Below are 25,594 nucleotides of genomic sequence, written 5' to 3'. Positions count from 1 at the left end.
ATGGGTAAATTATTGTTGAGCTCATGGCCTGGTAGAGATATCACTCCATTTCACCACTAGTGGCTTGCTTCTGCCTAGAGAAAAAGTACCCAGACTACAGAGGGCCCTATATTACTCTGCTGAGAATGCCCTAAAAGTAGTCTTTTAAGGCCAGCTCAAAAGCCACTCCTCACGAATCCCTTCCATCTGTATTCTTACTGAATCTGGTTTTTACTTCCTCTGTGGTACGTACCCTGTAACGCTTTATCTTGCAAGTAATTGTGCACAGACATTATCTTCCCTCAAACTCCTGAGAATCCAGATTATGACCTTTTTACACAACTCTGTTCATGAATTACCTAGCTCAGCGACTTGTGCATAAGGATAGCCCCCAGCTGAGTAACCGAATAATCTCTATGAAGATTAGCAAAGTATTTAGAAAAGCTGCATGCCCACCAAAGACTTTAGGAGGGTAGGAAAGGAGCGTATGCCTCTCCTTCCATGAAGGCTTATTAGTAGTTGTCACAGTAAAGGTTTTCATAATTCTTTTGTAATGCTGTAATGATAATGAGTCTCTTTATCATTTTTCCTGGCTAAGTTAGGAGGTTAGTTAGTTCTCAAGGGAATTTCGGAAGCCTAAATAGATGCTTCCGGCCGGGTGTAGTGGCTCACGCCTGTGATCCCAGCACTTTGGGAGGCCGAGGCAGGTGGATCACTTGAGGTCAGGAGTTCAAGACCAGCCTGGCCAACATGGTGAAACCCCGTTTCTACTAAAAATACAAAATTAGCCAGGTGCAGTGGCGGGCGCCTGTAACCTCAGCTCCTCCGGAGGCTGAGGCAGGAGAATCGCTTGAACCTAGGAGGCGGAGGATGCAGTGAGACGAGACCGTGCCACTGCACTCCAGCCTGGGCAACAGAGACTCTGTCTCAAAAAACAAACAAACAAACAAAAAACCTAAATAGATGCTTCAATAGCTGGGAAGTGGGGAGTGGAGACAGTGACCTGATGTTAACAGAGCGGATGATTTACGTGGCTGGCGGGGCCACACCCAGTCATTATTCACTTTTCCCGTCCTCACCAGGTGCTCCTTTTCTTTATTTGAGCCTTTCTACCAACTCAATTTACTCTCTTCCAAGGGCAGACAAACCAAAATAAATAAATAAATAAATAGAAAGGGGATGTAGAATTTTATTTTTTATAAGAAAAGACAAACCATATTAACAACTCCCTTCCCTACGATATAAAGTGCCAACAGTTACGAAAACAGATACTGAATAGTCAGTCGGTCCTCAGCTGTGCAATCTGCGGCAATGACTAGTGCCTAAAAAATCATAGTCACTGGATTTTGAAAATAACCTACTATCAGTAAGAGCATAAATACCCTTCTAACTCACTGCAAACAGTCCTAGGAGTGGAGACTAGGTAAGATCTGGAAATTCGACTTAAAAAATTCTGAAGGGAGCAGGACAAGGAGGGGAGGTACCAAGCTATCTCCAAACGCCCCTCAACCCAGAGGCGCTTTAATGACTCTCTACCCCTGACTTCCCCTCACCTTTTCCACGTGCCCCTTAAACTCCCCTCCACCCTCACCACCCCTCCCAAATCTTCGATTGCTTCCTCGGTTACCTGCTCCCTAAGTCTCGAAGCGTGGCCAAAACTCTGCAGCCGAAGTGCCGGCCGGCAAGGAATGGGTGATGGCAGAGAACGCCGGCGCTTGACTGCCGCCCGTTCCACCTCGGGAGAAGCGCGGCACCGCCCTCCACGCGGCCCCAGGACCGCGGCGTGAGCCCTACCAACTAGCCCCGCCCACTCCCTAGGCAGGCCCCACCCCCTCGGCAAAGAGGTTTTTTTGCCCTTGGCAGGCGCCGTAGTCGCCGCACAACCCGCTAGGCCCCACACTTTCCGCGCTAACTGGGAGTGCGCGCCCTGGAGAGCCAGTGGATGGGCGGTCCTAGCGCTTCCCAACCTCACTCCCGGCCTCTGCTGTCACACTCCCGGGGTGGCGAAAGGGTCGCCACCTGAGTCTCCATTCTGCTGCAGTGGCCCCTGCGTTAAAGCTCTCTCGTAGTGCGGCTGCCGAGGCTGCGGTAGCTCCTGCGCCCCCGTGTTGGTGGCGCAGCCTTTGCTTGCTGCCGACCTGGCGGAAGGGTGCGGGAGCGCACGCTACAGGCAGCGTCGGTCTGCGTCCTTCCTCCTCCTATTCCGACCCCCGCATCCCCCGCCCCCGCCTCGCTCTGCGCCTCCTCCCTGGCTGCAGGCAGACCGTTTCACACAGCCGCAGCGCCCGGTGTCTGGACAGCCTGTGAGAGATTCGTACGCCCACACTCACCCCGCCTGGCTGCACCCCTGCCCAGCATGTCGGCGCTCGAGTGGTACGCCCACAAGTCTCTAGGCGATGGTATCTTCTGGATTCAAGAACGTTTCTACGAGTCGGGCAACCGTGCCAACATCTGGCTGGTGCGCGGCTCCGAGCAGGACGTGGTGATCGATACAGGCCTGGGGCTGCGCAGCCTTCCGGAGTACCTGTACTCCTCCGGCCTCTTGCAGGACCGAGGGGCCAAAGAGGACGCGGCGCGCCGGCCGCTGCTTGCCGTGGCCACCCACGTGCACTTCGACCACTCCGGCGGCCTCTACCAGTTCGACCGGGTGGCCGTGCACCACGCCGAGGCCGAGGCGCTGGCTCGCGGGGACAACTTTGAGACCGTGACCTGGCTCTCCGATAGCGAGGTGGTGCGGGCGCCCAGCCCCGGCTGGAGGGCCAGACAGTTCCGGGTACAGGCGGTGCAGCCCACCCTCATCCTGCAGGATGGTAATGGGCCCCCGCGGGCGCGCGCTCTCGTTAAGGGAGGGTATTGGGAAGAGACTGTCCGAGTGCGGCATGTTGCAGACTTGCGTGGCCATAAAGGGGATTATTTTGGTACCTCGCAGAACCACTTCTGTTTCACCCTTCCCTGAGTAAAAACCCACTTGACCAGAGCCAAGGCCATCACATCCTTCCCTGCCAGAGACCAGCTCTGGCACCGTGTAGAGATTCTGAGTACTCCTTTGAGAGCCGACACCACCCCCTCCCTAGCCAGTTTCCTGCGTCGGCTGTAGTAGTAACACTACAGAGACTTGTGACTGACTAGGGATTTCTCATTCTCTCCCTAAGCACCTGCCCGACATTTCCAGGAGCTTTCGTAGTGAGCAGACTTTTAAGGAATGACGCCTCACGGAGAGTGCATGTCATGATCTGTGCTTTTGAGAATTGCAGACTTCATCAGCTTGGTCACCATCGGGTATGGGCAGTTCCCACCTGTAGCCTTAGAGAGTCATCATACCAGTGATTCCAATCCGCTAATGCGATTGGAAACCTTTCAGATTGGTTTCTGTTCTTGATGTTGTCTCACGATTGCAAAAGCTTAATAGTAATCATAAACGTAGAATATGTCTGAGTCTTACTTTATAACAGATATTTGGTCCGGTTGAAAGCAAAGCCTGAGAAAGATCAATAAGGAAGTAATTTTCGGTAGAGGTAAATTATGTGGACTAATGCATAGGTAGCCATGGTCCTCTTTGGCTCTGTGAAAGACAAGTATGGAATTCAGAGAGAAATTCATGGAATGAAAATAAATAGATTAGGGCCTCAGCCCATTCTCCCTACGCAGGGACTTAAATAATTGAGCTAATTCGCCACATCAGCAATATTTGGTATATTAGTTTTTTATTTTCTTTTTAAAATACTTTTGATTTCATTTTATCTTGACAACACATTTAAAGTGAGGCCACTGACCCCCCAGTTAAATGGCTTGCCTGAGCCAGATGATGATAAAAGCTAGGATATGAATCTAGGCACAATAGATCAAGGCATGCAGAACATACATAAATCCTGCCTCATAAATATATGATGACAATTTTGAGTAGAATATGAAAGGCCTCTTCTTTCCTTTAGCGTGAGACCATTTTAATTACCAATTTGGTTTATTAAAACGTGCCTCTATATGGTAGAAAAATTCAGTTGCTGCAGTATAATGAAGCTCACTTTATGACCAAACAATATGGCAAATAATGAAATATTTTACAAAAATCAGTTTATCTCACAGATGACATCTTCCTCATTTGAGATATTTTAAAAATTGCAATATTGTACAGCTTATCGGTGCTAAAAAAAATTTGCAAGATTCTGTACCTCACCCCCACCCAACAAAAGTCTTCATTAAAGTTTTAAATGTGAATTTTTTTAAAAAACTGATTTAGATAGGAGTCTTACATTATCTGACAATATGAGATGAAAGTACATGTACATTAAATTTTAATTTACATTAAAGTCACACCTAAATTTTAATTTACATTAAAGTTACACCTAATTACTGTATTTCTTGATAAAAATGGGTACTTTTAGAGGTAAGATTTCCATGCAGTTGGTAGGTATTCAGACTAAATTCTGACACCCGGACCAAAAATGTTTACATTAGTATTAAAATATACTTAAATTGTTGAAAAGAATAAATTACTTTTGAAATTTACTTTTGATTCTATGTCAGCAATGGGAAATCAAAGGTGAAAGAATGATAGGGGTTGTTTTATAGATGAAGAAAGAACCCATGCAGGCCTGAGTATCATGTGTGAGGTCACATAGCCCATCGCGGAAAGAGCTGGGACTAGAACCCAGGTTTCCAGTTGATGGTAGAATCTCAACATTTTTGGAGCTGAAAGAGGCCTGCAAACTACTTGTGTGGTGCTTTAAGCCTTTAAAAGGGTGAAAAGAAAGCTTAATGTTTACCAAACACTTTGAAGGTGATAGTACTGTGTTATCCGTGTCATCAAAAGTTTTTCATTAGGAGCTGGATGCCCCACCCTCTCAAGTAGTGTCTAATTTCCTCTCTTCTCAAGAATATTAATTTCCCGTATCTTCTGAATGATGTGGCCTGCTGACTTGCTGTTAGCATAATCCAGATGCCTGGGAGGATACATAAAATATTTGTTTTAAAAATTTGTGTACAGTTACACACATGAACAGCATAAAGTCTTCATTGCTTTGGTAGAATGCAAGGAGCTGAAATCATTACATTTCCTTTAATGAATTGATGATCACTTGTCATGGAGAACCATAAATCTGTGCACTGTATCTCTAACCCAAAAGCTAACTTGTAAATGAGAGACAAGGAGAGAATAGCTATATCATCCAGTGCATTACTCTGGATGAAAAAGCAACTTGCCCTACTAATAGTGAAATGATTATCTTCCTCTAAGGTATCAGTAGACCTTAAATTGACATAGTACATACCTCTTGAGTGGGCATACATCATTTTGCCCATTTTTCACTATAGTCAAGTGATACAAAGTTCTGGCATTGTGATCCCTATTACATGCCTGTTTCAGCCATATGCCCAGTGTCACCAAAATATTATCTCAGAGGAGTGGCTTCAGGCAGACTTAAGTCATTTGCAGAGGCTAAAACAGGTTGTAGGAAGGTGGTGGATTGAACAGACACATCTAATTTGGCTCTCTTCCGAAGCACCATTAATGTACTGTGAAAAAACCGTGATTTAAATTTAAATCCCCATTGGCGGGGGAACTGTTTCAGTTGCTAGAAAGTAGATGTGGTGACTAAGTTAACAGTTTTATACTATGCCAGCAAAGGGAAATTAAGAGCCAATTCAGTTTGCACCGCCGAAGCCTTAAAAAAACAGGAATTAGCAATAGGCAGAACCTTGGTGGCAAAGGGAAGAGTAAGTAGAATTTCTTGAAAACCTTTTAAAAGCTCTTAAAACTCTAGTGAATGCCCCTCCCTCTCCCATCCAATTAGTTTATTCTCTGGGGATAGTAAAACAAAGGAGTTTCTTGATTGAAGGATGCCAAATTACTATTGAGCTTAAGGGCTCAGTATGGAAAACAGGAGAAAGTGTGTGTGTGTGTGTGTGTGTGTGTGTGTGTGTGTGTGTGTGTGTGTCCTACTAGTTTTCTAGAAGGATGAGAGCCAGGCCTTTCCCCATCCAGGTAGGAAATTAGAAAAATGTTATCTAGGGAATCTGCCTCCTAGAGGAAAGGCTAAGATACCAATGTAGAGGAATACCTAAGAAACGGTGGCCTCTTTCTCTGCTGTGAAGCCTTGGTCACCAGGCCCCATGCATGTGCTGCAAGCAGCCTTCTTGTCCCCTCTTCTTTTTTTTAACTGATACCTAATAGTTGTAATTACTTATGGGGTACGTGTGATATTTTGATAAATGCATACAATGTAATGATCAAATCAGGTTATTTAGAATATCCATTACCTCAAACATTTATCATTTCTTTGTGTTAGAAACATTCCAAATCTTCTAGCTATTTTGAAACATACAATAAATCCTTGTTAACTCTAGTCTATCAAACACTGGAACTTATTTCTTTTATCTAACTGTATTTTTGTACCTGTTAACCAATCTCTTCATTCCCTTCCCCCACCCACCCTTTCCAGCCTCTGGTAACCACCATACTAGTACTACCTCCCATGTATGAGTATAAACATGAGATATTTGTTATTTTGTGCCTGGCTTATTTCACTTAACATAATGCCCTCCCGTTCCATCCATGTTGCTGCAAATGACAGGATTTCATTATTCTTTATGAGTGAATAATTACACTGTGTATATTGTCCCACATTGTCTTTATCCATTCATCTGTTGATGGACACTTAGGGTGATTCCACATCTTGGCTGTTGTGAATATTGCTGCAATAAACATGGGAATGCAGTTATCTCTTTAGTATTCTGATTTCCTTTCTTTTGGATGTATATACCCAGCAGTGGGATTGCTGGGTCATATGGTAGTTCTATTTTCAGTTTGTTGAGGAACCTCCATACTGTTTTCCATAGTTGCTGTACTAATTTACATCCCCACTAACGGTACAAGCATTCCCCTTTCTCCACATCCTTGTCAGCGTCTGTTATTTTCTGTCTTTTTGACAATAGCCATTTTTTACTCATGCCCCCCAACTCTTAAATAGGCAACCAAGCATTATAAAAACATCTGAGAAAATTCTCTAACATGAGATCAACTATTAAAACAAACAGCATAAAGCAATTTGAGAGTGGGGAACTATCAATATCATCAGGGGGATAAGACAAGCTATTGCATTCAAGATATCCAAGAGTCAATAAGGATGCTTTAAAAATAAATAGCAGAACAATATTCACCAAAAAAAAAAAGAGCTCTTGGAATTTAAAACATCAGAAATTACATTGCAGTAGGTCTGGAAGATAAAGTTGAAAAACTTACTAAAGAGCAGTAAGGGAAAATGGAAACTAGGAGAGAAAAAGACTAAAATAAGTAGGAGGACCAGTTTGGAAAATCCAGCCTTAGAATAATGGATGCAGAGATAGGACAGAGAAGGTGAAAGGAAAGAAATAGCAGGGTGGCTGGGCACAGTGGCTCATGTCTGTAATCCTAACAATTTGAAAGGCTGAGGAGGGCGGATCACCTGAGGTCAGGAGTTCAAGACTAGCCTGGCCAACATAGTGAAACCCCGTCTCTACTAAAAATACAAAAATTAGCTGGGTGTGGTGGTGCATGCCTGTAATCCCAGCTACTTGGGAGGCTGAGACAGGAGAATCGCTTGAACCCGGGAGGCAGAGTTTGCAGTGAGCCAAGGTCATGCCATTGCACTCCAGCCTGGGCAACAGAGCTAGACTCTGTCTCAAAAAAAAAAAAAAAGAAAAGAAAAAGAAATAGTAGAGGTAGAGGTAATCCAGTAATAAATCACGCAATTAAAGGATATAAATTTTCCAGATTGAAAGGGCCCACAGAATTCACAGGACAATAGATGAAAACACATCCAAACTAAAGCATGTTACTGTAAAATTTCAGAACACTGAGATCAAAGAAGATTTTACAAGCTTTAAGAAATGTAAACAAAAGAGTTGTGTACTCAGAATAGAATGGTTTTGGAGCTAACAAGGAAGAAATCTTGCCTTCCAATTTGAATGAAAATGAAAATGATTTCCAATCTAGAATTTGATATCCCACTATTAAGTTCTCAAATTATTTCCCACATACTGTTACTTAGAAAGCTACTAGGATATGCCCCTTCAAAATAAGGAAGTGAACCAAGAAAGAAGTAATATAGTAAACAGGAAATCTAATTCAACAGAAAGCATCAGGAAGATGCAACAGATGACACTCTAATAATGATAGTACCCCAGGCTTAGAGGGTCCAGATTGGAGCAGTTGAATCATAATTCTTTTTCAGGGGGATGTGATGGTATGTGGAGAGTGGGGAGTAAAGAGAACTAAAAATCCTATTTCACAGTGGAAGTCAATGGCTAACATAAAATGTTAAAACCAAGAGATAATACATGCATGATACCAGAGTATACCCAATTGGTAAATATGGAAATGGAATATAACCGTTATTTAGAGATAACTATATCTGGTAAAGGTAACTACCAGAAGAAATAGCTGAGATTGTTAAAAGTGGTTGCATCATGGAAGCAAGATTGGAGATAGAGCAAAAATGGGGCAAAGAAATTTTTTCTTACATTTTAAGCCTCTCTGAAATATTTTATTTGAAATATGCACATATGTATTTTTGTGTATAAACTGAAATTTTAAAAGATAGAGGATGCCAAGTTGGAAAAGAGCGTAAGAGAAGTCTAGAATGACTGGAATCTGGACAATTAAATCAGGATGAAGTTGGATTTTGTGTATGTGTGTGCTTGTGTGTTTATGATACACTTCATAGGCATTTCTGGTTCTTGTAAGAGAGGTGCTCATGAAACTATATGTGAGCATTATCAGCATATTGAAAGCATGTTTAAAGCCACAGGATAATGGCAGAACTAATGATATTCAGCAACCACGGCCTTATTAGTTGCTTACAGTTGGTATCCATTTTGATGGGTGGGTACTTACATTTTATCTATTGCTAAATATTTTAGTATCACCTTGATATAACCAAAGATCAATAAGATTCTGTCCCTGAATTGGTAATTCTCTGTGGCTTCCTTTTAGGTTCAATTTTCTCTTACATTTAACCTTTCTCTATGTTTATTAAACAGTTGGTCTCCAGTAGCTCTATTAGTAAATCAACTTAGCAATAATTTCTTTGCCTTACCTGCCAATCATACAGGAAGTGGCAGTGGTTTGTAATTACTAGAGGCACCTTAAATCTGGACTAATTATCCTATAAAGGAATTCTGGTCCCTTATGACTGGAATGTGAAGAACTCTGGGAGTGTCCGAAACCATCTTAATGTCACTACTGGGATTCAGATAAGACAAAATGGGCAGATGAAGCAGCAAACGAGTCTCTGCCCTGACATAGATGTCAGCTACCCAGGACAGATGCAGCTGGCTTCTTGTTTTTGTGTGCTGGGAGTACCATCAGGACAAAAATTCTTTCAGAGAATTTAGCCCTATGGTTATACAGTGCTTGGCATCATCCATTAGAGAAGTCATTTAGGCAGCCGGGCGCAGTGGCACACGCCTGTAATCCCAGCACTTTGGGAGGCCGAGGTGGGCGGATCACGAGGTCAGGAGATCGAGACCATCCTGGCTAACACGGTGAAACCCCGTCTCAACTAAAAATACAATAAATTAGCCGGGCGTGGTGGCAGGTGCCTGTAGTCCCAGCTACTCGGGAGGCTGAGGCAGGAGAATGGCGTGAACCCGGGAGGCAGAGCTTGAAGTGAGCGGAGATTGCGCCACTGCACTGCAAGCCTGGGAGACAGAGTGAGACTCCGTCTCAAAAAAAAAAAAAAAAAAGAAACGTCATTTAGGCATAATGACAGTGGTTCTAGATGTTTGGTATGCAGGAGCTTGTTAAAAATAGCAAGTTCTGGGCTTTAACACCTAAGTTTGGATGCTGTAGGACTTGTGTGTGGCAAAGGAATCCTTATTTTTAACAGTCCCCAGGTAATTCTGATGCAGAGGTTCTGCATACCATAATTTGAGAGAGATGATATTATTTTATAGAATTACATTGCATAGCATCATATAGTGCAATTATGGCTATGCAGTATTTTACTTCATCCTGCTTCACATGTTGTCGTAACTGAAGAGGCAGTGCTGCCTGAGCAGTAGTTCTCAAAGCATGGTCCTGCACTAACAGCCTTAGTATTGCCTGGGAACTTGTTAGAAATGTAGATTCTTGGGCACTAGTCTATCAGTGCAGATCCATCAGTGCAGTAATTGGGGGTGGGGCCCAGCAGTCTGTGTTTTAACAAGCACTACAGGGAATTCTGATGCACACTAAAGTTTGAAAACTACTAGTATAGTTCCCTGCTTCCCAAAGTTGCTTTCCCAAAATCACCTTGGTTGGTTGTTGAGCATACAGATTTCAGACTCTTCCCCAAAAGATTAATTAAGAAACTTTGGAGTGGGTCTAGAAACTTGTGTGTTTAACATGTGTTACAGGTGATTCTTATTGTTAACAGCAGTGAATCCATACGGGTCTGCAGCAATCTCACTTCTTGCCTCCTCAGAAGAAAGAATTCGACTGAGGGGCAGAAGGCAGAAGGAGAGACCGAGGCAAGTTTTAGAGCAGGAGCAAAGGTTTATTAAAAAGCTTTAGAGCAGTAATGAAAGGAAGTAAAGTACACTTGAAAGAAGGCCAGGCGGGCACTTGAGAGATCGAGTGCGCAGTCTGACCTTTTGCTTTGGGGTTTTATATGTTCTCATACTTCTGGGGTCTTGCATCCCTTCTCCCCTAATTCTTCCCTTGGGGTCAGCTTTCTGCATGCGCAGCGGCCTGCCAGTGCTTGGGAGGTGAGCGTGCGCAATGTGTTTACTGGAGTTTTATGCATATTCACTTGAGGTGTTCTTCGCTTACCAGTTGAATGTCCCTGGAAGGTCACATACCAGTTAAACGCCACCATTTTGCCTCTTAATGCATATGCTTGAGCCCACTCACCCACCTCCTAAAATCTTACTGGGAAGCTGCTGATCACCAGTTTCAGGTGTTTCTGTCTGTTGGGAGACTGCTTTACCCTGGCATGAGCTGCAGCCGATTCTTATTTTAGAGAGATAGTTTCAGCAAGCACCTGACCATCACCTGACATTCCTGATGTCTGTGTGGGGTTGCGGAGAGCCCTCTCCTGCCCTGCTAATGCCTGACTAGCTACCCAGTATACCATTATCACAGGCAAATTCTAGAAGTCTGGATTAGATTTGTTTTTCAAACTATTGCATGCATGAAAAACACCTGGAAAGCTGCTACTGCTGCTACTGGTCCTCAGATCATGCTTTGAACAGTAGAATTGTAGAGACAGATCAGTTCACAACGGAAGAAGGGAGAAATGATACAGATAATGACACAAATGGCACTTCAAAAGCAAATAAGTGGGAATTCAAAGTATTAAGAGAGGCCTTTAGGAAAATTGTTAAGGCTGTTGACTTTTGCCCAAAAGACCTTCTGTATGAGAAGAAAATAACACTCTATAGGGCATAATATTTTTACATTTAATCTCACTGGGAACTGTGGCCAAGGTAGGTTAGCAAACTACCAAAAAGACTCTACTGATGAGATTAAATTTAGTAATTTTTTAAAGTGAAATTCTAAACTGTTTTCCATTTCCCACTATGTACTATAAAATTTTAGTCCTTTCTACCCCCCCGCAAAAAATTTAGTCCCAGTTTTAAATCATCTTATTTTTTTAAGTACTAATGATACTCAAATAACAAGGAATTTATTTACTCCTAAATTCAGAAAAGAAATAATATGAATCCCTGGGCTTATAAAGCAAAAGCCAGAAGTACCAGCATATTCAGAAAATGTATTTGAAGCATTATGCTTATCTTTAAAATTATTGATTTTTTTGCATTCAGTTATATTCTATCCCTTTTAATAGCTTTTTATGAATTAGATACAATTCATATACCATAAAATTCACCCATTTAACATTATAATTCAGTGGCTTTTGATATATTCGGTTGTACATCCATTACGGTCAATTTGAGAATATTTTTCTTGCCTCCGAAACAAATAGCCCCCATATCTTTTAGCCATCATCCCCCTCAACATCCCCAGCCCCCTATCCTCACCCCAGATTTATCTATTCTGGACATTTCATTTAAATGGAAAAATTACAATGTGTGGACCTTCACAACTGCCTTCACTTAGCATTATGATTTCAAGGTTTATCCATGTTGAAGTGTGAATCAGTACTTCATTTATTTTTATTACCAAATAATATTTCATTTTATGAATATGTACCATATTTTAATACCCATTTATCCACTGATGTACATTTGGATTGTTTCCACTTATTACATCTTTTTTAACAGCTTTATTAAGGTATATTTACACACCATGAATATACCCATTTTAAGTGGTTTGATGAATTTTAGGAAATGTTTTCGTGCATGCAACTATAACCACAATTTAGTTCAAGAATACTTCTGTTACCCCTGAAAGTTTCTTCCTGCTTTTTTTTTTCAGTCACCTGCTGCCACCCCTGGCCTCACTGATCTGTTTTGTGTCGCTATAGTTTTGATTTTCTGAAAATTTTCTATAAATACAATCGACATATATATATATATATATATATATATATAACCAGTTTGGCACTTTCTTAGAAAATTAACATACATTTACCATATGACCCAGGAATTCTGTTCCTAGGTGTCTACTAAGGGAAATGAAAACATGCATCCACACAAAGACTTGTATGCAAATGTTCATGGCAGTATTACTCATAGCAGTTCCAAACTGGAAAGATTTAAATTTCCTTTAACAGGTGAAGAGATAAATAAAATGCTATATTCATACAATGGAACATTTATCAGAAATAGAAAGGAATGAATTATTAATAGATGCAACAATATGGATGAATATCCAAAAGAAGCCAAATGGAAGATGGGAGACAATGTCTAGAAGAGTTTTTCCGATGTTGTCATCTAGAATCTTTATGGTTTCAGGTCTTAGATTTAAGTCTTTGATCCATCTTGAGATGATTTTTGCATAGGATGAGAGATGAGGATCCAGTTTTATTCTTCTACATGTGGCTTACCAATTATCCCAGCACAATTTGTTGAATAGGGTGCCCTTTTCTCACTTTATGTTTTTGTTTGCTTTGTCAAAGGTCAGTTGGCTGTAAGTATTTGGCTTTATTTTTGGGTTCTCTATTCTGTTCCGTTAGTCTATGTGCCTATTTTTATACCGGTACCATGCTGTTTTGGTGACTATGGCCTTATAGTATAATTTGAAGTCAGGTAATGTGATGTCTCCAGATTTGTTCCTTTTGCTTAGTCTTGCTTTGGCTAGGCAGGCTCTTTTTTGGTTTTATATGAATTTTAGGATTGTTTTTTCTAGCTCTCTGATGGTGGTATTTTGGTGGAATTACATTGAATTTGTAGATTGCTTTTGGCAGTATGGTCATTTTCACAACATTAATTCTACCCATCCATGAGCATAGAATGTGTTTACATTTGTTTGTGTCATCTATGATTTCTTTCAGCAGTGTTGTGTAGTTTTCCTTGTAGAGGTCTTTCATGTCTTTGGTTAGGTATACTCCTAAGTATTGTCTTTTTGTTTTTTACAACTATTGTGAAAGAGGTTGAGTTCTTGATTTGATTCTCAGCTTGGTCACTGTTGGTGTATAGCAGAGCTACTGATTTGTATACATTAATTTTGTATCCTGAAACTGCTGAATTCATTTACCAGTTCTATGAGCTTTTTGAATGAGACTTTAGAGCTTCCTAGGTGTGTGATCATATCATCAGCAAACAGTTACAGTTTGACTTCCTCTTTACCGATTTGATGCCCTTTATTTCTTTCTCTTGTCTGATGCTTCTGGCTAGGACTTCCAGTACTATGTTGAATAGAAGTGGGAAAGTGGAGATCCTTGTCTTGTTCCAGTTCTCCAGGGAAATGCTTTCAACTTTTCCCCGTTCAGTATAATGTTGACTGTGGGTTTGTCATAGGTAGCTTTTATTACCTTAAGGTATGTCCCTTCTATGCCGATTTTGCTGAGGGTTTTAATCATAAAGGGATGCTGGATTTTGTCAAATACTTTTTTCTGCATCTATTGAGATCATCATGTGATTTTTGTTTTTAGTCCTATTTAGGTGATGTATCACATTTACTGACTTGCATATCTAAACCATCCCTGCATCCCTGGTATGAAGCCCACTTGATCATGGTGGTTTATCTTTTTGATATGCTGTTGGGATTCAGTTTGCTAGTATTTTGTTGAGGATTTTTGCATCCATGTTCATCAGGGATGTTGGTCTGTAGTTTTCTTTTTTTGTTATGTCCTTCCCTGGTTTTGGCATTAGGGTGATGGTGGCTTTGTAGAATGATTTAGGGAGGATTCCCTTTTTCTCTTTCTTTTGGAACAGGATTGGTACCAGTTCTTCTTTGAATGTCTAATAGAATTCAACTGTGAATCTATTTGGTACTGGACTTTTTTTGTTGGCAGTTTTTTTTTAAATTACCATTTCAATCTTGCTGCTTGTTACTGGTCTGTTCAGAGATTCCGTATCTTCCTGGTTTAATCTAGGAGGGTTGTATATTTCCAGGAATTTATCCATCTCCTCTAGGTTTTCTAGTTTATACATGTAAAAGTGTTCATATTAACCTTGAATAATTTTTTGTGTCTCTGTGGTATCAGTTGTAATATCTCCTGTTTCATTTCTAATCGAGCTTATTTGGATATTCTTATTTTCTTGGTGAATCTCACTAATGGTCTGTCAATTTTATTTCTCTTTTCAAAGAACCAGCTTTCTGTTTCATTTATCTTTTGTATTTTTTTAATTTCAATTTCATTTAGTTCTGCTCTGATCTTAGTTATTTCTTTTTTTCTCCTGGGTTTGTGTTTGGATTGTTCTTATATTCTCCAGTTCCATGAGGTGTGACCTTAGATTGCCTATTTGTGCTCTTTTAGACTTTTTGATGTAGGCATTTAATGCTATGAACTTTCCTCTTAGCACTGCTCTTGCTGTATCCCAGAGGTTTTGATAGGTTGTGTGTCACTATTAGTGTTCAGTTCAAAGAATTTTTAAATTTCCATCTTGATTTCATTGTTGATCCAATGATCATTCAAGAGCAGGTTATTTAATTTCTATGTACTTGCATGGTTTTGAGGGTTTCTTTTGGAGTTGATTTCCAATTTTATTCCACTGTGGTCTGAGAGAATACTTGATATAATTTCAATTTTCTTAAATTTACTGAGTCTTGTTTTGTGGCCTATCATATGGTCTATCTTGGAGAATGTTCCATGTGCTGATGAATAGAATGTAAGAAATCAAAAACATGATACAAGATATGAAAGGTATATTCTTCAGTGAAATAGATAGCATAAATAAAAAACAGTCACAACATCTGGAAATCAAGGACACATTTAGAGAAATTCAAAATGCACTGGAAAGTCTCAGCAATAGAATCAAACAAGCAGAAGAAAGAACCTCAGAGCTCAAAGACGCGGCTTTTGAATTAACCCAATCCATCAAAGACAAAGAAAAAGGAATTAAAAAAAAATGAATAAGGCCTCCAAGAAGTCCGGGGCTATGTTAAATGTTCAAGTCTAAGAACAATTGGTGTTCCCAAGGAAGAAGAGAAATCTAAAAGTTTGGAAAACTTATTTGAAGGAATAATCGAGGAAAACTTACCAGCCTTGCCAGAGATCTAGACATCCACATACAAGAAGCTCAAAGAACAACTGAGAAATTAATCACAAAAAGATCATCACCTAGGCACGTAGTCATTATGTTATCTAAAGTCAAGATGAAAGGAAAGAATCTTAAGAGCTGTGAGAAAAAAGCATCATGTAACCTATAAAGGAAAACCTATCAAACAGCAGAAACTCTACAAGCTAGAAGGGATTGGGGTCCTATTTTTAGCCTTCTTAAGCAAAACAAGTGTTAGCCAATAATTTTGTATCCAGTGAAACTACACTTCATAAATGAAAGAAAGATACAGTCTTTTCTAGACAAACAAATGCTGAGAGAATTCACTGCTACCGAGCCAGCACTGCAAGAACTGATAAAAGGAGCTCTAAATCATGAAACAAAACTTTGAAATACAACAAAATAGAATCTTCCTTAAAGCATAAACCTCACAGTACCTATATAACATATAACAATAACAATGTAAAAAACAAACAAACAAAAACCCCCCAAAAAAACAAGGTATTCAGGCAACAAATAGTGTGATGAATAGAATAGTACGTCACATCTCAATACTAACATTGAATGTAAATAGCCTAAATGCTCACTTAAAAGATACAGAATGGCAGAATGGATAAGAATTCACCAACCAAGTTTCTGCTGTCTTCAGGAAACTCACCTAACACATAAAGACTCACATGAACTTAAGGTAAAAGGGTAGAGAAAGATTTTCCATGCATATGGACACCAAAGGTAAACAGGCTTATATCACACAAAACAAACTGTAAAGCAACAGCAGTTAAAGAAGACAAACAGGAACATTATATAATGATAAAAGGACTAGTCCAACAGGAAAATATCACAATTCTAAATATATATGCACCTAACACTGGAGCTCCCAAATGTATAAAACAATTTCTACTAGACATAAGAAATGAGATAGATGGTAACACAATAATACTGGGGGCCTTTAATACTCCACTGACAGCACTAGACAGGTCATCAAGATGGAAAGTCAACAAAGAAACAATGGACTTAAACTATACCCTAGAACAAATGGACTTAATAGATATTTACAGAACATTCTACCCAACAACTACATTTTTTTATTTTTTATTTTTTGAGATGGAGTCTCACTCTGTTGCCCAGGCTGAAGTGCAGTGGTGCAATCTCACTGCAACCTCTGCCTCCCAAGTTCAAGCAATTCTCCTGCCTCAGCCTCCTGAATAGCTGGAATTACAGGCATGCACCACCACCCCCTGCGAATTTTGTGTTTTTGGTAGAGGTGGGGTCTCACCATCTTGGCCAGGGTGATCTCGAACTCCTGACCTCAAGTGATCCGCCCGCTTCAGCCTTCCAAACTACTGGGATTACAGGCATGAGCCAGTGCGCCCAGCTCACATCTTTTTCAACACTTGGTTTTGTCAATCCTTTTCAATTTAGCCATTCTAGTGGGTGTGTAGTGGTACTTGATTGTGATTTAATTTGCATTCACTAAAAACTAATGATGTTGAGCATCTTTTTGGTACTTATTTGCTAATCAGATATCCGCTTTATTAAATAGTATATTAAAATCTTTTCTCTTTTTTAAAAATTCAGCTTTTTTATTATTGAGTTATGCAAGCTGTCTATATATTCTGAATACAAGATTTTATCAGATATACATTTTGCAAATACCTTCTCCCAGTGTGTGGCCTGCCTTTTCATTTTCTTAAGGTGTCTTTTTAAGCAAGAAAGTTTATAACTTGAAGTCCAGTTAACAATTTTTGTCTCATGTTTTATGATTGTTGTGTCATATTTAAGAGCGCTATGTCTAGCCTAAGGTCACAAAAATGTTCCCCTAATCTTTCTCTAGAAGCTCCCATATTTAGGTTTATGATTTATTTTCAGTTAATTTCTGTGAATATTGTGAAGTAAGGATTGAGAGATTCTTGATTCTTATTTGTCTGCAAATGGATATACAAAGTATCCCAGTCCAATTTGTCAAAAAGACTGTCATTTTATCATTGAATTGTCTTGTTTGACCTCTGTCAAATATCTATTGACAATATTGTGTCTACTTTCAGACTCTCTGTTCTCTTATATCGATGATGTCTATTTAGTCAATAACACAATATCTTGATTACTGTAGCTTTATTGTATACTTGATCTTAGCCAAAAGACTGAGAAGCGATGTTTTATTTTAACTCTTGAAATAGTATACATCTTCTTACTGTGTTCCTCTTTTTCATAACTGTATTGGCTATTCTAGGTCATTTGCATTTCCACGTGAAATTTAGAGTCAGATTTTCAGTTTCTTCGAAAAAAGGTCAAGATTTTGATTGAGATTATGTTGAATTTTTACTGACAATTGCAGTAGCCACTAGCCATGTATGGCTATCAAATTTAAATTAAGATTACCAGATATGGTGGCTCACCTGTAATCCCAACTACTTAGGAGGTTGAGGCTGGAGGATCATTTAAGGCCTAGGCAACAAAGCAAGATCCTGTCTCTAAAAAAAGTTTTTAAGTTAGCAGGGCTGGTGTCATATACCTGTAGTCCCAGCTACTTGGAAGGATCCCTTGAGCCCAGGAGTTCAGGGGTTACAGTGAGCTATAAGCAGGCCACTGCACTTCAGCCTGAGTGACAGAGATTCCATCTCTTTAAAAAAATAATTAAGATTGGTTAGAATTAAAATTTTAATTACTTAATTGTATAGCTTTATTTCAAGCACCAGTAGCCACACCATATTGAACAGTATTGAGAACTAACATTTCAATCATTGCAGAAAGTTTTATTAGGCAGTGTAGCTATTGGAAAAATTGGGTTACATTACTATCATAGCAATATTGAGCCTTAGTGATATTGAGACAGTCAGTAAGCATAGCCTATCTCTCCTTTTATTTAGGTCTTCTTTTATTTCTTTTGACCAGTGTTTTTGTAGTTTTCATTATATAGTGTTCATATATTACAAAACATCTTTCGTCAAATTTTTTCCCAAGTATTTTATTCTTTTTGATGCTATTTTGAGTCAAATGTTTTAAAATTCATTTTTGATAGTTATTTGAAGCATATAGATATATAGTTTATCTTTGTATGTTGATCTTGTATCCTGTGACATTGCTAAACTTGTTTTTTAGTTCTCTAGCTTTTTCCTACTTAGGATTTTCTGTATGTAAGATTATGTCTAAATAAAGACAGATTTTCTTTTCTAATCTGTGTGACCTCACTCTCTTTTTCTTGGCTTATTACACTGTCTAGGATCTTCAGTATAATGTTTAATAGAAATGGTAAGAGCAGACATCCTTGCCTTGTTATCTTAGGAGACTTTCTATTCAAAGAGGTATTACCTATAGATGTTCATAAGTGACTTTTATCAAGTTCAGGACCTTCCCCAACTATTCCTAGTTTGCTGGAAGTTTTTATCATGAATGAGAATTGGATTTTGTCATATGCTTTTAATGTATCTATTGAGATAATCATATGGCCTTCTCCTTTATTAATACAGTATATTACATTAATTTAAAGTTAAACCAAACAATATTTCTGGGATAAACTCCACTTGGTCGTTTTCCTATTTATAAGTTGCTGGATTTGATTTGCCAATATTTTGTCAATAATTTTAAGATTGCATTCATTAGGTATATTTGTGTGTAGGCTTTTTTTTTGTTTTGTTTGAAAGAGTCTCCCTTTGTTGTTCAGGCAGGAGTGCAATGGCGCCATCATAGATCTCTGCAGCCTCAAATTTCTGGGCTCAAGCAATCCTTCCACCTCAGCTTCCTGAGTAACTGGGACTACAGGCACAAAACACCCTGCCTGACTTTTTTTATTATTATTTATTTTTAATTTTTATAGAAACGGAGGTCTCACTATTTTGCTGAGGCTGGTCTCGAACTCCTGGCCTCAAGCAATTGCCCCACATGTTGCCAAAGTGCTGGGATTACAAGAGTGAGCCACTGCACCAGGCCTGATGTGGTTGTTATTTTAATATATTGTCTTTGTCTGGCTTTTATGAGGGTAATAACTGAGTTAGATTTCTTATCTATATTCTGAAAGTCTCTATATGGCTTGAAATTATATATAGGGTTGAAATTGTCCCGTTTTAAAATGATTGACAGAATGGATCAATGAAGCCTTCTTTGAGCCCAGACTTTTCTCTGTGGGGAGACTTTAAGTTGTTAATCAATTTCTTTGCTTGATATACATTTATTGAGACTTCATTTCTTCTTGGATCACTTTTGATAATTTGTCTCCTTTTAAGAATATGTTCATTTCAAATAAGTTATCAAATTTGTTGGCTTAAAATTGTTCATAATATTCCTTTATTCTCCTTTTAATTTCTTCAGGGTCTGTAGTGGTATTCCTTCTTTCATTCCTATTTTAGCAAGTTGTATCTTCTCTAATTTTTTCTTGATTTGTCTAGCTAAAGGTGTATCAATTTTGTTGTAGTTTTCAAATAAACAACTCTTGGTTTCATCTGTTTTTTTCTGTTGGTATTTGTATTCATTTATTTTTGCTCTGCCCTTTATTATTTCTATTAACACTTACTTTGTGTTTGATTTGTTCTTCTTTTCCTAACTTCTTAGGATAGTAATTTGATTATTGATTTTAAACATTTAATCCTTTATAAAATAAGCATTTAAAGCAATAAATTTTCTTCTAAGTACTGCTTCAGCTGTATTCTATACATTTTGATATGTTTTGATTTTGTTTTAATTCATTCAAAATATTTTATTTATTTATATTTCCCTTTGATTTCTTCTTTGATCCATAAACATTGTAGAAGTTTGCTGTTTGCTTTACATATATTTGAATATTGCCCATATTTATTTTTGTTCTTCCTAATTTGTTATTTTTTGTCTATTAAAAACACATAATAAGGTTGGGCACAGTAGCTCATGCCTGTAATCCCGCACTTTGAGAAGCCAGGGAGGGAGGATCGCTTGAGGCCAGCCTTGGCAACATGGCAACCATCCTGGCCAACATGGTGAAACCCCGTCTCTACTAAAAATATAAAAATTAGCCAGGCGGGTGTAATTCCAGCTACTCAGCTGGCTGAGGCACAAGAATTGTTTGAACCTGGAAGGCAGAGGTTGCAGCAAGCCAAGATTGCGCCACTGCACTCCAGCCGGGGCGAGAGAGCAAAACTCTGTCTCAGAAAAAACAAACAAAAAGACTACATATAATCAATTTTCTGTTCATTTTGTTATTTCTAATTTAATTATGTTGTAGTCAGAGAACATACTTTGTATGATTTTATTCCTTTTACATTTATCGATTCTTGCTTTATGGCCTAGCTTTATAGCCTGTTGAATATTTCAACTACAGTTGAAAAGAATGTGTTCTTTGCTATTTTGGAGTAAAGTGTTTTATTTTTGTCAGGTCCAGTTGGTTGATAGAGTTATTCAGGTCTTCAATATCCTTATTGATTTTCTATTTACTTATTTTATGAATTACACAGCGAAGAATATTGAACTCTCCAAGTATAATTGTTGAATTGTTTATTGTTTATTTCTGTTTGTTTTTGCTTCATGTGTTTTTGGTGATGTTTTAGGTGCATGTACATTTATAATTGTTATCAATGTATTGATTTAATGTACATTCTCATAAAATTACTTCTTTTTAGTAATATTCTTCATGTAAAAATCAATTTTGTCTTATATTAATAATATATTAATATTAGCTGCCCTAGTTCTCTTAACAGTAATATTTAATATGGTTAAGCTTTTCAACCTATTTGTGTCTTTGGCCTTATAGTTTCTTTCTTGTAGGCTGCATATATCTTGATTTTTAATCCAGTTTGATGATCTCTGCCTTTTTATGTTTACCAAATCCTGATTATTACACCATTTTGATTCCTTTATTGATTTTTTAGCTATATATTTTTAAATGTTTTCCTGTGTATGTGCTTGCACTAGAGATTACATTATGAGTCTTTTAATTTACCATGATTTACTTCAAGTTTATACTAATTTAATTCCAGTGAAACAGAGCAATTTTCCACTCATGTAGCTCCATTTCCTCTCTGCTGTCGGTAACTGAAGTCTGAAATTTTACCCTATTTGCAAGGTAGCCTGCCAGAGTTTAATGTATTCTGACAGAAGACTTGAGGTTCCTGGGTCAGAGATTAAGGAGATCATTACTCACATATTAGAGCATCATCATTTATATCAATTTCTCAAGCCCTAATTCTGACAGGGTGATACAACAAGAGGCAAAATACAATAAAATTCCCTAGAGCAACATTCATTAATTGTGTCAACAGGATACTGGTACCATAGATGTTCTGAAAAGTAGAAGTTTCATGATCAAATAAGTTTGAGAAATTGTACAACTACATCTACTTTGTGTATGTCCACAGTATACATTCATATAATAAAAGGTCAAAGAAGTCTTTCTGAAAAGAAAGCTGCTTAATTTTCTTTAAAGTGAGAGTTCCTCAAATTATTTGACCACAGAACTGCCTCCTTTTCATTTATGTATCATGATAGCCTGTAGAAGTAGTGTTCCACATTACTTGCTTTGACAAACAGTGGTCTAGCAAACAATAGGAATGAACTATAGGCAGCTTATTTTTAAATCATCATTAAGAAATACAGTATTTATGAAATAAAGTGTTATCCTTCCCAATTTCTTTGGAAGCATATAATGCTCTTCTATGCTTTAAATGCTAAGTCAAGTATACAACATGTTTATCTGTAAACTCTGTTTCCATTTGTAGGGGATGTGATCAACCTTGGTGACAGACAGCTCACTGTTATGCACATGCCAGGTCACTCCAGGGGCAGTATTTGCTTACATGACAAAGACCGAAAAATTCTCTTCAGTGGAGACGTCGTGTATGATGGATCACTGATTGACTGGCTCCCATACAGCAGGATAAGTGACTATGTTGGAACCTGTGAACGTTTAATAGAATTAGTGGACAGAGGTCTGGTAGAGAAGGTGCTTCCTGGGCACTTCAATACCTTTGGTGCTGAAAGGCTTTTTCGACTGGCTTCTAACTATATTTCAAAAGCCGGGATATGTCACAAAGTTTCTACTTTTGCCATGCGATCTCTTGCAAGTTTAGCTCTACGTGTAACAAATTCTAGGACCTCACCCTAGTATCTATACCGATAATATATTTTGATTAATTATATACATTAATTCATTCTTTGCTATTTAACTGATTAATAGTGAGCATTTCATGAAGTGCTTTTATACCACTATTACATATCAGAGAAAGATTGAGAATGAATAAGCCAAAAAGAAAATTGTTAGTTTAAATTGTTTTCTTTCTTCCAAGAAAGAAGCCACTTAAATAAGCTTATACTTTGCCAAAGCTGTCATCTTGTAATATATGCTCTAGAAGTGACATAAAGGTTTATGGGGAAGCAAAGAGAGATTTTATGGCAAGAGAAAGAACTGCCCTTGCCTCTGTTTGTCTTGTTTTATTTCCTTGATGACCTAGGAAAAAAGGCATGTAGAGTATTATGTTTATACTTTAAACTTGATATTTTTAGTGTATTATTTAAAGATAAAGGTTCTTGGGTTTAAAATACATTAGAACTTAATGCAGACATATAAAGTAACATTGAGAATGACAACTAAAACATTCCATTGTTATGGTCCTGATTTTTTTATGCTTCATTTCATGTATTTATTCTTTGTATAATTATAGCATACATGACATGTTATGTAATATAACTTATGAAAAGTACAGTGAATTTTTCTTTATTGCAAAGCTTTAAATATAAATTTCAGAGTGCTTCAGTAAAAAGCTACTATATATTGTTATTGTGTAAGTAATATTTTCAATTATGAAAGTGAAATGCAAATGTCTGTTATCTAACTACAAATTGTCAGATTTCTTAAAAGGACACTGTCAGGCAAATTTGAAAATATACACATTGAGAATAATTTTTTATTATTATATCCTATTTTAATATTAACAGCTATTATAAACAAAATTTTTCCTGTTAAATAGCGACTTCAGTATTGTGTTATGTTTTACAGTATTAAAACAACTATGAAGATCTGCAGCTATTCTTTTACTTAACATGCATATGTACTACAGAGGGATTTTTAAATTAATTGCAAAATGTGCATTAGCTATTGACTTAGAGTGAATTGCCTTTTGTATCCTGATTCACAACACCTATTCCTGTTCAGTATTCTTTGTCTTGAATAGAGAAGTCTATGTTCGTAAAGTCATATAAAAGATTATACCACTATTTAGTAAAAAGTTTTAGTTTGGTGCTGTTAATAATAATTTGTTAAAAGGCCTTTTAGAATATTTCATACAGGGTTTTAAACAGTTTTTTCCGACTGCCTTTTTATTATTGACATATCTAAAACCAAACTGAAATCGCTTTGGAAATCAGATTTTTTAATGTTAGGAAGATCCAGCAATTTTGGTTTCTGAAAAATTACGAAACTTTTCTACCCTACAGATGCCCAGGTTCTTTAGTTTTTTATTCATTCAACTCACACACACATAAACATATACATATACAAACACAACCCCACATGTAAACACACACAGTCACATATATACATGTGTAGCACAGCGCTAAACACTGTGGAGGCTAAAAAAAGTCAAAGACAACATTATAACTAAAAGTTGAAAGCACACAAAATATAAATAATAGTGTATGCAAGTTAATGTACATTATACATGCATGTAAGGGACATAAATGGAGGGGTGTGAACTTTGGTGAGGCAAAGTTTACTGGAGGAGGGGTTTTTGAGTCAAATTTGGAAGGATGAACTTGTTAGATGGTCAGAGTTGGAAACAAAACAATCCAAGAATAGGGATATAAGCATTGCTAGTCTAGAATAGTCTATTCCTTGTGAAAATATAAATTTAATTTTCAGGAACCCAGTATATTCCAAACACCACATATTTAGCATGAGAAAAATTGATTTGTGATTGTGTATATGAGACATTCTTAATGGGAGACAAGCTGAACTGCCACATGCCACCAAATGAACCTTTACTTCAGTCAAAAAGGAGGGTATGATTGGTTCAATTATATTAATAGAATATCATGGGCATTTCTCTATGATGGTCATTCAAGGCAGTAGGTCTCTTTCAACTGAGTGCAACATTGAGAATAATGATTTGGTTCAGGGCAACTACAAATAATCACTTACTAAGCCTTAAATAAAGCCATTATTTTTATATCAGTAGCACAAAGGAAAACCAAAAGTCCTTAACCACTGACCATTTTTATCATATTTTAGGCCTTTTTTTAAAAAATCAGGGTATAGTAGGCACTAAGTTTTATTAGGAAATATTTAAACCTGCTGAAGGATTTATTTATAAAAAGTGCAATTTTTCAAAACACATTATTATTTTTTAATTTCCCAATTTTTTCAGTTTTTTAAATTGTACCACAACATAGAACTGTGATATTTTGCTATTACTTCAATGTGAATAAATTGGGTAAAGTATATCATTTATTGAGTGCCCATGCTGTACATTTAAAATATGCATTATTTAATTTAATCTTACTCCCAGCACCAAAAGATAATTGACCAGCCTCAACACAATTTTGGACAAAGCTGGTAACTGAACACAGGTCTGTCTGCCCCACACTTCTCTTTCTCTTGTATCTGCACAATAGCAGAAAATTGGCAAGATGTATTTTTACTTTCCAAGATGCCATGTGTGCCAAGAATAAATCAAATGATGTTAAAGCATAACAATAACATATCTTTAAAAAGCTTCTCAAAATATATTTTCACCCTGACAGTGACCCTTGTAACTTATGATTTTTGGAAATATTAGTGTGTAAGTGTAATTCAAAGTTGTCAAAATGTAAGACATTTAGAAGTAATTTTTATTATTTATATTGTTAATACTTAATCATTGGAAATTCATTTTCCTTACTTGATGTTTTCTTTCAACTGAGAAGCCTAAAACAAACAAAAACCTTGTGTGTTATCCTGATATAGTTGACTAAATGTATTTGTTCGTATATGGATAGTAATATAAATGTGACATGCACCAATTGTCCTATTATAATTTTCAGATAAGTGTAACTAAGCATTTGTGTAATAAATATTAAAGTAGTCATTTTATTTCAA

General features: G+C 37.7%; 1 protein-coding gene across 1 annotated transcript; it reads left to right on the top strand.

Moving 5' to 3' along the window:
* Nucleotides 1-1,855: 1,855 nt before the first annotated feature.
* On the top strand, nucleotides 1,856-25,594 carry MBLAC2 (metallo-beta-lactamase domain containing 2). The gene is made up of 2 exons (XM_003261595.4): nucleotides 1,856-2,789; nucleotides 22,242-25,594. Exons 1-2 carry the CDS (start codon nucleotides 2,336-2,338, stop codon nucleotides 22,625-22,627), a joined length of 840 nt encoding a protein of 279 aa, XP_003261643.1. The 5' UTR covers nucleotides 1,856-2,335; the 3' UTR covers nucleotides 22,628-25,594.

The sequence above is a fragment of the Nomascus leucogenys genome, chromosome 2, assembly GCF_006542625.1.
Source record: "Nomascus leucogenys isolate Asia chromosome 2, Asia_NLE_v1, whole genome shotgun sequence".
NCBI lineage: Eukaryota > Metazoa > Chordata > Mammalia > Primates > Hylobatidae > Nomascus > Nomascus leucogenys.
The sequence above is the reverse complement of the archived record's forward strand: the minus strand, read 5'-3'. Positions and strand labels throughout refer to the sequence as shown.